Here is a 12,103-nt window from a genome sequence, read left to right on the forward strand (position 1 = left end):
ACTATACGGCCCCAAGGCTGGAGAATTTACATAGTGTATTACTATACGGCCCCAAGGCTGCATCACCAATGCCAGGCTTTGGCATCTTTTGTTCCTGTGGTTCTCTTCATGAAAAGACAAACCCAAAACATTCATATTCCATATTCATCAGCAACTTAAGGGGACAAAGCTTTTTAAGTAATATATTCTAGGCCCGTGAAGTTTGTGGGGTTTTGCTTTTGTATTTTAAATTCTTACTTATGTGTTTGGCCTACATGTATGTCTTTGTCCCACTGTATACTGATGACATTGGATATCTTGGAACTGGAATTCCTGAACTGGAGTTACAGACAACTGGGAGACATCATGTGGGTGCTAGGAATCAAACCCAGGTCCTCTGGGAGAGCAACCAGTGCTCTTGACTGCTGAGCCATTTCCTTACCCACAAGTTTGTGGGGCTTTTTAATCATGTACTTGGAGATCAGCCCTACTATGAAGAACATTCCATTTATCCTAGAACTATATCTAATATTTAAAAGAATAATGGTATTTTAAAATATAGTCTTCTTTAAAAGCACTCTCAAGAGTGGGCCTGAATGCTGGGTGGTGGTGGTGCACACCTTTAATCCCAGCACTTGGTAGGCAGGGGCAGGCAGATCTCTAAATTCAAGACTAGCCTGGTCTACAAAAATGAGTTCCAGGACAGCCAGGGCTATACAGAAAAAAACCTGTCTTGAAAACAAAACAAAGGGAATGGGGGCGGGGTAGAGAATGCTCATCTCTAATAATAAATGCTAATAATAACAAATAGACTTGCATTGTTTCACATAAAGACAGTCACGACACTGAGAAATACAAAGTACATCCACAGGGCTAGGAGACAGCTCAGTAAGCACGGTCCTCACTGTGTAAGCTACTTCTGCTCCTATGGAGAAGGATCTCTGTGTGAAGACGGGACTGCAGCAAGCTGAAGGTAACACAGTACCATCCCATAGCAACACCTAAAAATACAGTGTGTGCCCCAGGACTATGCTACAGCAAAGAGAAATCCTGAGATTTGACCCTCACAGTCTCTTGCCCCTACGAAACACACTCTTCTTAGGCTAGCTCAAATAAAGCAGAATTTTAGGCAGGACTTTTTTTTTTCTGTTGGAAAACCCAGAGATGCCCTCCTTTTTGGTATCTGTGCTCATTCTCCTGGCCTTCTCTACTCTTCCTGGAGGCCATCTTTTCATGCGGGTAAGTCCTCTTCCAGATTTGTTTTTTCTGCTTTCCACTCTGCAGCCCAGCCCAGGCAAGTCCTCCGTCCTCTGTCCTCCTGCTCCCCCTGCCTTCTACTCCTTCCTCCCTCCCCACACCCTACAACTACCACCATCACCAACACAAGTTAAACCAGTCAAAACTGAATCTCAGCAGTGGGGGGAGGGGGGGCAGGGTTGGGGGATGGCTCAGTGGTTATAAATGCTTGCCGCCCTTCCAAGGGTCCTGAGTTGTTTTATTTAAAAAACAAAACACAAAACACCAGGGGACTAGAGTGCTCAGTGGTTAAGTGGTTAAGTGCTCTTCCAAAGGTCCTGAGTTCACTTCCTAGCACCCACATGGTGGCTCACAACTCTCTGTTGCTGTCTTCAGGTATACAGATATACACATACCCATATAAATAAAATACCTATATAAATAAAATATAGGGCTGGAGAGATGGCTCAGCGGTTAAGAGCACTGACTGCTCTTCCAGAGTTCCTGAGTTCAATTCCCAGCAACCACATGGTGGCTCACAACCATCTGTAACAGGACCAGATGCCTTCTTCTGGTGTGTCTGAAGACAGCAACAGTGTACCCACTTAAAATAAATAAACCTTTAAAAAAATCATTAAAAAATGTTTAAAAAATTTTTAAATAAATGAATATAAACAAAAATACCCATATAAATTAAATAAATAAGTAAATTTAAAAAACAACAACAAAAATTTAAGCCAAAAACAACGGAACTGCCCCTTTGGACTTCTTTTCCATCTTGACTTAAGGAGCCCAAACTAGGACCTCCACATTGATATTACCTAGCCTTCCTTCTGTTTCAGGCCTGTCCACTCTACCGAGAAGCCAAGTCTGGATTCCCTCCCCACCACCCTGCCCTTCTCCACAGCAATAACTAGGTGGAACCAAACTGCCTTCTCGACGAATCAAACTTCCTTCCAGTCTCAGTGTCCCCCCAGGGCCTGGTGTACCCCAGCATCCCCAGGAGCACTTGTGCCGAAACAGACCCAACCGCATCTATTCCAGGAACCCTCCACCACCTTATCTCACTAAGCCCTTGGCATCCACGGCTCTTTGCACCCAAATGGCAAGCCCCGTCCCAGGTTCACCTCTGGCCCCTCTCCCTCAGAACCATAAAAACCAGTAAGGCGTTCTCTCCACACTTGGCTGGAAAAGCAAACGAAACTCAGATTGTAAGGAAGAAGGAAACAATGACACATCTCCCTAGAATATAGAAAAGGTTCGGCTGGGGCTGGTGTCTCTTCCCCTCTAACAGCAGCTGGGAGGCCGAGACAAGAGGGTTGCAAGGTTGAAGCAAGCCCAGTGAACTCCTGGCAAGTGAGCTCCAGACCAGCTCCACCAAGACCCTTTCTAATCATAATCATAATCATAAAGAATGTGTCTACATATGTGTATGTGTGTGTATAAAAGTTTTTAAGAAAAAAAAAAGAAAGGGCTCATCACATATTAGCTATCAAACTTTAGGACTCTAATTCTACGTCCCTCCCAGGGCTGGGCCCCACTCATTCCACTCAACTCCGTACATTTAGTTTAAGACTTCAGATAAATTAACAACGTTGTCACTTCTACCTGCACATTGGCCAGTATGATTTCTTGGTTGTTGTCAGCCGTCTGCTGGTTGGCTGAGAAAGAGTTAGACCTGAACTCACTGTGTAGCACAAGCAGGTTTCAAACCTGCTATGATGGTCTAGCCTCAGGCAATAAGTATTCCTATCACTGCCTGAACCCTGGAGCACAGAGGACCACTTTGCTGTCTGATAAAAGGCTTTCCTTTGTGGGGAGTGGTGGCACACGCCTTTGATCCCAGCACTTGGGAGGCAGAGGCAAGTGGATTTCTGAGTTCAAGGCCAGCCTGGTCTACAGAGTGAGGTTCCAGGACAGCCAGGACTACACAGAAAAAAACCTGTCTCCAAAACCAAAAAAAAAAAAAAAAAAAGGCTTTCCTTTAACTATTAAGAGGTGTAAATCTGGCCCAGTGGTGGTGCAGGCCTTTAATCCCAGCACTCAGTAGGCAGAGGCAGGTGGATCTCTATGAGTTCAAGGCCAGCCTGGTCTACAGAATAAGTTTGAGGACCGCCAGGGCTACATAGAGAAACCCTGTCTGAAAAACAAAAATAAAAAAAAAAAAAAAGGTTCACAACTTTTCGTTAAATGAAGGTTTATTGAGAGTTAAAGAAAACAGGTAGTGAAAATCAAAAGAACTTAAATTACAGAAAATACCACAAATGCACCTAATGAAAATGTACATATCCCAAACTGAAGCTCATAATGTGCTATCTAAGCCTTGTAAGAAAGAAGGAAACAATGACACATCTCCCTAGAATACAGAAAAGGTTCGTCTGGGGCTGGTGTCTCTTCCCCTCTAACAGCAGCTGGGAGGCCAAGACAAGAGGGTTGCAAGGTTGAAGCAAGCCCAGTGAACTCCTGGCAAGTGAGCTCCAGACCAGCTCCAGCCGATGAGCAGTAGCATTTCCGGATCTTTCAAGGCGGAGTTTACAAACGGCTGAACCAGGCCCAGTATTAAAGTAACATGGGGCATGAAACACAAGACCTTACAGAAATGGCTCCATGGTTAAAAGCACGGGCTGCTCTTTTGGACTCAGGCTCGGTTCTCAGCATCCACACGGACTCTTGTAACTTTCGGTAACTCTAGTTCCAGGGCACCTGACATCCTCTTCCCACCTCTACAGGCACTATGCATACATGTGGTACACAAACACACGGGTAGGCCAACACTCACACGCATAGATAAGTGTTAAAGAAACAGCCAGACATGGTGGTGCGGGCCGCCAATCCCCAACTACCTAGGAGTTGAGGAAGGAGGACCACGGGCATCAAGCCCCACCTGAATTCAGAGCCAGCCTAGAACTGAAGCTATAGCTGGTGGCAGAAGGGTGGCTGAGTGCACAGCAGACCTTGGGTTCAAAGCACAGTACCGCTGAAAATCAAGCCAAATACTGCCCTTCCTGTCCTCATAGTCTCTCCCATCGCTTCCTTCCTGCCTTTGTTTAAGCCATGCTTTGCTAAATGAAACTTCAAACAAGAGGGGAAAAATAGAGATAAAACAGTGTGAAGACTAAACACCCCCTCCGGGGGTTATTTCTTGATTGGGGGCAGGGGTGTCAAGAAAGGGGCAGAAACTGTAATCCAGACTCAGCTGATGAGATCTAAACTTCAGAATTTCTCTTGTTTATAAAATAGAAGGGAATGCTTTTTACTTTAAAAAAGAAAATTGTTACCGTGTGTGTGTGTGTGTGTGTGTGTGTGTGTGTGTGTGTGTGTGTATGCGAACGTGTGCACGATGAAAAAAGAGAAAAAGAGCCAGGCGGTGGTGGCGCACGCCTTTAATCCCAGCGCTTGGGAGGCTGAGGCAGGTGGATTTCTAAATTCAAGGCCAGCCTGGTCTACAGTGTGAGTTCCAGGACAGCGAGGGCTATACAGAGAAACCCTGTCGTGAAAAACCAAAGAGAGAGAGAGAGAGAGAGACAGACAGACAGACAGACAGACAGACAGACAGACAGACAGAGAGACAGAGAGAACACACAGGATTGAACTCAGGCTTGATAGCAAGTCCCCCTTGCTAAGTGGGCCATGTAAAGCTAACAGTTCTAGTATTTATTTCAACGATTTTAAAAAACAAACAAACAAACAAACCTATCTTGAGATGATGAAAATTGGTATTTACATATAAGCTGTTAAATTATATCAGTTTATTAAGGTATATAAAGAGGCGCTTAGAAATGAGAAAAGGTAAAGCAGAATTGTGAACGGGGAAAGACCCTGAGAATAACGTCATTCATCTGAAAATATCTGCTCATCAGATACCGATCACTGTCCTTAAGCGCCAAGGAAATGACACAGGGTTTGCTGTCTTTTGAGTAACCAGTTCAGTGAACCGAGAGGTAAACTTAGCAGTTCTGAGAAAGGGCAGCAGGAGGTTCTCACGTTTATGGCCAGCCTGTACTACACAAGCCTATGAACTTGGTGAGCCAAAATATAATCCAGTCATTCACAGTCACGCCACAGTAAAACCAAAGCCTCGAAGGTCAGGGGCAAACCAGATAGATAGCTAGACAGACAGAGACAGACAGACAGACAGTCAGACAGATAAACTGATGCCTCTAGGAATTTAAGACTGTTTCGAGAAAAAGGGCGGGGAGTGGGCACAGGGTCCCTGACCGACATGACTTTTAAGTCCATGACCAGCCTTAAGAACCCAGCTGGGGTGGGGTGAAAGGCTCCCCGCACTCCAGCCCGACTTTTGCTCTCCCCATCCCTCCAAGCCGGGCACTTGCACACCTGCGCTCTCCAGGCCTCAGGTGCTTGGGAAAGAACTGGGTTGGCCCTTGACCCTCAAATGGAAGTTACTCTGGGCGGCTGCCTCAAGTGCTCAGAGCTCCTTCCGAGCAACAAGGGACAAAAGGTCAACAACAGACACGATCCCTAAAACCTATGGAGGCACGGGTGCAGCTGGGAGAGATCACACGGTGGGGCGACCCCCAGGGCCTTGCGCGGCCCGCTCGTGACACGGTCACTGACCTTTCCAAAGGGGTTTCCCAGGGCCAGGGGCCGGAGGAGGGATTGCGAAGACCCGCGCCCCGCACCCAACACCTCTCCCAGCCAGCCGGCTGCGCGCGGTGGAGCGCAGGGTAACCAAGGGCGACCAGGAGGCCGCCATCTTGAGCTCCGTACAGGGAGGAAAACTTTATTGGAACCCAGAAGACGCGACGGAGCAGCCGAGGGCCGGGCGCTCCGGGAGGCCACGCCTGAGAATGAGGGAACGTTACGGAGAGGTGACCTCAAGCCTAGAAAGGCTGCAACGCCTGCCCTTCACGCCTTCCGGTGGGCCTTGGGACTACAAGTCCCGACAGGCAGCACGCCTCAGGGGGCGTGGCCTGACAGTCGCAGGTACGCCACGCCCCCCTGAGAGGCGGCTGGGACCAAGTCTCCACCCCGCTCCCACTGGAACCCTAGTTCTCCAGGCCTGAGAAACCAATTGTAGCTTGTAACAATCGTGAACCTTCTAAGACTGCACAATATGAAGGTGGCCAAGTGGGTCCCTACCTCGTCCAATCTGGTATAATATAGCCTCAATTCAACATGTGTCTCTGAAGAGTACCTGAAATGTGTTTCTGCCACTCTCTGTTTGAGCTGTTGAATAACAGAAATCATTTTCTTTTTTTTTTTTTTTTTTTTTTTTTTTTTTTTTTTTTTTTTTTTTTGGTTTTTCGAGAGTAGCCCTGGCTGTCCTGGAACTCACTCTGTAGACCAGGCTGGCCTCGAACTCAGAAATCCGCCTGCCTCGGGCGGTGGTGGCGCACGCCTTTAATCCCAGCACTTGGGAGGCAGAGGCAGGCGGATTTCTGAGTTCGAGGCCAGCCTGGTCTACAGAGTGAGTTCCAGGACAGCCAGGGCTACTCAGAGAAACCCTGTCTCGAAAAATCAAAAAAAAAAAAAGGTGATTTTTCTGGAGGCCAGAAGAAGGCATTGATCCCCTGGAGCTGGTTGGGGTTAAAGGCAGCCGTGAGCACTCGACATGGGTACTACAAACCAAACCCTTGTCGGCTGCAGAAGTTACACATTATTTTAACTGTTGAGCTGTTTCTCCAGTCCATACAAGATTAACTTTTAACAAAGATAAAGATCTTCCCAGGGGGTGTCGGGTGTTACTCTGTGATAGTGTTTGCATAGATAGCAGGAAGCCCAAGGTTCACCAGTTTGGGAAGGACTAGCACACGCTGCAATCCTAGCACTTCAGAAATGGAGCCAGCAGGATTACAAGTCCAGCTACATAGTTGCATAGGCCAGCCTGGGCTACATGAGATCCTCAAAAAAACAAAAACAAAAACAAAAACAAAAACAAAAAACAAACAAAAAAACAAAAAAACGGAGTAAACCCTTCAACCATGGATCACATCTGAAAGACCTGAACATTTAGCTGAGAATTATGGAAAACAAGAACGTCTAGTGTCCCAGGAAGTAGAGAACAAAGTTTCAGTTGTGTGACCAGAAAAGGGAACACTAAAACGAATTCCAGGAAGCCACATTGTGGTCACCAGAAGAGGAATTCTGAAGAAACAGGAAATGTAAGGTGTAAGGTGGCAGAGTAACTCAAGGCTTTTCTCTGCTAATTTGTTAAAGTACGTACCCACTCCGATGGGAGTGAAGATAGTGTAAAGAGAGACACAGTGACCCCTCTCTTTGGCTATTACACTACTGAAACAACGGCCCTAGGAAATTGGACTGGTGACAAGAATCTCACACTGAACAAGGAATAAGCTGAAGCCTGGTGCCAACCAGAAAAGGGAGAAACGTGTCTCCCGGAAGTGACATCACACAGTTCAGACAACAGCCAGACCATTTTGTAGGGCACACTGGAGCAGGGCAATGGCGGGTCAGTGACAGGCAGACCACACCTGACCTGGACGGCTGACTTATACCTACTTCCTACGATTTAAACCTAAGCCTCGGATCGGGACCCCAAAGATGGATTTGGAGGCGTTTCTCTTCCTAATGTGCCTATGTCCCCGGCTTTTACGCTTTTACTTTTAACTATTCATTCATTCTCTCTTGTTCCCCTTCCCCCTCCCTTCTTCCACTCCTCCCCCCTCCCTCCCTCTCTGGACAGGAACTCCCTCTGTAGACTAGGGTGCTCTGTCAGAGAGCTACATGCCTCTGCCTCCCCAGTGGCAGGACTGAAGGCGTGGCCAGCACTTTCAGGCTAATCTTGCTGATGTTGTTATTTTGGGTTTTTTTGTTTGTTTGTTTGTCTTATTTTGTTTTGTTTTTCAATACTCACTCTGTAAACCAGGCTAGGTTCAAACTCAGAGATCCACCTGCCTCTGCCTCCTGAGTGCTGGAACCGAGGTGTGTGGTACCACTGCCGGTCTACCATTTTGTTTTTTGAATCAGGGTCTTATTCTGTAGCCCAGGCTGGCCTCTTGTCTCACCCCTTGAGTACTAGGATTGGAGGCATGAGCCACATCTGTTTTACCTGTCTTTGTATGTTGTTCTATGTTGTTCTAATTTGCTCTGTGAGAACTGGTAGCTGGTTCTAGTTTATGAAGGCTACCAAGCTCTGACCAGAACAACCATATCTGCTGATTTACACATCCCGTCTTGGAACGAGCTCTATAGACCAGGCTGGCCTTGAACCCACAGACATCTGCCCTCCTCTGCCTCCTCAGTGTTAGGATAGAAAGGATGTGGCACCCGCTGCCTGACTGAAGCAACCTATTTTTAAATTTTTCTAGGTTTATGAGTGTTTTGCCAGCATATATAGCTGTGTGTCACACGTGTGGCTAGAGCCTAAGGAGGCTGGAAGAGGACACCCAATCTCCTAGAACTGAAGACGATGGTTGTGAGCCTCTGAGTATGTACTGGGAATTGAGTCCAGGTCCTCTTGACAGAGCAGCCCAGGTGCTCTTAACTGCTGAACCGTCTCTCCTGCTCACAACCTGATTTTTTTTTTTTTTTCGAGACAGGGTTTCTCTGTGTAGCCCTGGCTGTCCTGGAACTCACTCTGTAGACCAGGCTGGCCTCGAACTCAGAAATCCACCTGCCTCTGCCTCCCAAGCGCTGGGATTAAAGGTGTGCACCACCACTGCCTGGCTGATGACGAGCTTATTATCTGCTCTTCCGAGAACTGAAGCTCCCTGTGTTTGGTATGCTCACAGCTGTGTCCCCAGACCTGGAATCATGTCTAGCTTATAAGGATTTTTTTTTTAAAACTAGAGGACTAACTTCAGTAAAAATTCAAAGCGTACTGTTAAAAGACCCTGAGGGGTTGTTAGGGAAAACTGGAAAGTGTTGCAGAGTCACCCACTATTCTTAATGCCACTGCTGGGAAGGGGTCATGGAGGGAGCCCAGCATCCACACTTGGAGAATATGGGGTGAGTGGCCCCCACCATTCCCAGGGACCAACATCACAGAGGTGCCATTGTCCTCGGGCTTTGGCCCTGACATCCCATTCAGGAAAGCCGTGGAACACAATGCGTAGTGTTTCTACTCATCTCGCAGAACCACAGGACAGAGAGGCAGTGAGTGGGACTCCCCATGGTGGTTACAGTGTAATTGACTCACTGTGGTCAGTGCCACGGGAAAAGAGGTGTGGCAGCAGAGAGAAGGAGTTTTCAGCTGTGCATCCCACCAGCCACGACCTCACCAGCCCTTCATTTGTCTACCCACCCATCAGCCACCTCCCATTATCCCACTCCGTTAGGACCTAGGTAAAATATTAAGGCCTACATGGAATGTTAAGGCCTACATAACTGTTACCTGGCTGGCCCACCACTATAAGGAAACTTTCACATATGTTTCTGCTGTTACTAGGAAAGTTTCTAACGCCAAGTTGATTACATATTCTCTTATGTTCTGTACCCTGGGAGATCAATCACCTTAGAAGTCAGAACTGGGCGGGAGAGATGGCTCAGTGGTTAAGAGTACTGACTGCTCTTCCAAAGGTCCTGAGTTCAAATCCCAGTAACCACATGGTGGCTCACAACCATCCGTAATGAGATCTGACTCCCTCCTCTGGAGAGTCTGAAGACAGCTACAGTGTACTTACATACAGTAAATAAATAAATCTTTAAAAAAAAAAAAAGAAGTCAGAATTGCTTGGTATAGTTAGTTATCCACAATAAGCTTGGACCCGAACCAACCACCCAGCAGCACTTCCTGCACCCGTGTACAAGCTTTTATGGTATGAGCTGCCCCTGGGATGGACCCTAACATAAGAGAGACCTGCACCGATATAAGAAACTCTTTGGAATAAGATTTTGAGTAGCCAGGCAGTGGTGGCGCACGCCTTTAATCCCAGCGCTTGGGAGGCAGAGGCAGGCAGATTTCTGAGTTCGAGGCCAGCCTGGTCTACAGAGTGAGTTCCAGGACAGCCAAGGCTATACAGAGAGACCCTGTCTCAAAAAAAAAAAAAAAAAAAAAAAAAAAAAGACTTTGAGTAGTGGTCAAGAACAGGTTGAGTTCTCAAGACCTCCCTGGGAACTGACATCCTACTTGGCAGAAAGAGACATGGATGTGGGCAACTGACATCCTGGTTGGCAAATTAAGACATGACTATTAGACAAGGCAAGTCCCCTGCCACAGCTGAATGCCCCAACCAATGGGAACAGGATAAGTGTACAACAAAGACATGTTCCTAAGGAAATGCCCCATCCCTAAATCCTGATTGGTGAAATAACTTGGTACAGATGTTTGTGGATTTGGGGCTCAAATATCCCGTAGGTTCTTAACAGCGTCATGGTCCAGTCACCAAATATGGACTATGGCCCTGGTCAACCAGTCCTGGGCCTCATACTCAATAAACTTTCCCTTTCTTACTGAGATCAGTGTTCCTGTGGTTTGTAAGGTGAGTGCTGGACCCCAGCACACTCACTGTGTAACCTGAGCTGGTGCTGAGCGGCCTGACGTGGCCTTAACCCAGCAATGATCCTTGTGCCTCGGCCTCCCCACGACTGGGATTGTGTCTATGCTTCATCACACCCAGCGACACCTGAGGGACCTAGGAACCACTTCCAATTCATTTCTGATCCTCAACCCTTAACATCCAATCCTTTCACAGACATGATTGGCCCTATTGTCTTAAAACACCTTAAATGCATCCATTATCATTTGCTCTGTCCGAGTCGATGCAGTTTCTTTCCTCTCCAAACCGCTCTCGTATGTGCATCTTTCCAAAGCTGTAACCTAACTGAGCAAAAGTCCTTCCAACTACCCGAGTTAGTGGGACCTCCCCGTAGACCAAGGTATGAAAACATAAATAAATAAAACACTTTACTTTCCTTCCCTTTCCTCTCCTCCTTCCTTCTTTCTTTTCTCCTTTGAGACATGGTGTCACTGTGTAGCTCTGGCTCTCCTAGAACTCACTCTGTAGACCAGGCTAGCCTCCACCGAGATCCACGTGCCTCTGCCTCCCCATATGCTGGGATTAAAGGCAGGTGCCACCGCATTTGGCACAGTGTCTTTGTAACAGACCTTAAGAAAATCAAGACGTGGTTCACATCACCCAAAGAATTCCAGTTTGGAAAATGACATCAGTGTTTTAGCAAGTGTTTTATTTCTGTTTATGTTTTAGTATAGTTATTACTATATATTAATAATTCCAGAAGGAGTAGAATAGGAATCCAATCTACCACCTATCACTCCTTATTTATAAGTGTGTATTCTGATACTATTTGTGAGTTGTGTTTTTAATAAGAAAAACATGGTATTAAATCAGGTATGGTGGACCAATGCTTCTCCAGAGACAGCAAGATCACAAGTTTAGGCAGCTGAAGCTGTGTGGTTTTTTTTTTTTTTTTTTTTAAGTAACTATTAAAACAACTAACTAAAATTTAAGTTTCCAGGGAAATGCCAAGAATGTTCCAGGCTTAATATTCCATATTCAGAGTTTCTATGTTTCAATTAGAACTCAGAAGCCTGGGAATTTCTGAAATAAAGGGTTTAATAAGCTGTTATATCAGTTTTCCAGAAACCAGGCTCCGGATCACAGGCCCACAATCCTGACCGCTTGAGAGGCAAGGCAGGGAATCATTTGGATCCAGGAGTTGCAGGCCAGCCAGGGCAGCTTGTGGGAATTTATCAAGGAGGAACAGAATAGATGTTAGCCAGAAAAGGGCCAGGTCCCAGGGTACATTTCCAAAAGCTGCCGACAGTGGAGCTAAGGGGACCTGGAAAGTTTGTATACTATGCCAGACTAAAGACTCCTTTTCAGGGGCTAGAGAGAGGGCGTGGCGGTTAAGAGCGCTCGTAGCCCTTGCAGAGGACTCAGGTTCAATTCCCAGCACCCACCTATGGCTCACAACCATCTGAAACTCCACTTGTAGGAGATCC

At 46.7% G+C, this 12,103-nt stretch overlaps 1 protein-coding gene across 3 annotated transcripts in view; it reads right to left on the minus strand.

The window, feature by feature from the left end:
• The window catches only part of Afg1l (AFG1 like ATPase), a 178,786-nt gene extending 170,639 nt beyond the window's left edge, over positions 1–8,147 (minus strand). For 2 of the 3 annotated variants that reach the window (XM_031346890.1, XM_031346888.1), the window contains exon 1: positions 5,794–6,084. In XM_031346890.1, coding sequence (XP_031202750.1) covers positions 5,794–5,932 — 139 coding nt within the window. In that variant the 5' untranslated portion in view covers positions 5,933–6,084. Of the gene's footprint in view, positions 1–5,793; positions 6,085–8,053 lie in introns of those variants that run through there. The other variant, XM_031346891.1, reaches the window with a different exon arrangement.
• Positions 8,148–12,103: the final 3,956 nt, after the last annotated feature.

Source organism: Mastomys coucha, unplaced genomic scaffold (assembly GCF_008632895.1).
Source record: "Mastomys coucha isolate ucsf_1 unplaced genomic scaffold, UCSF_Mcou_1 pScaffold3, whole genome shotgun sequence".
NCBI lineage: Eukaryota > Metazoa > Chordata > Mammalia > Rodentia > Muridae > Mastomys > Mastomys coucha.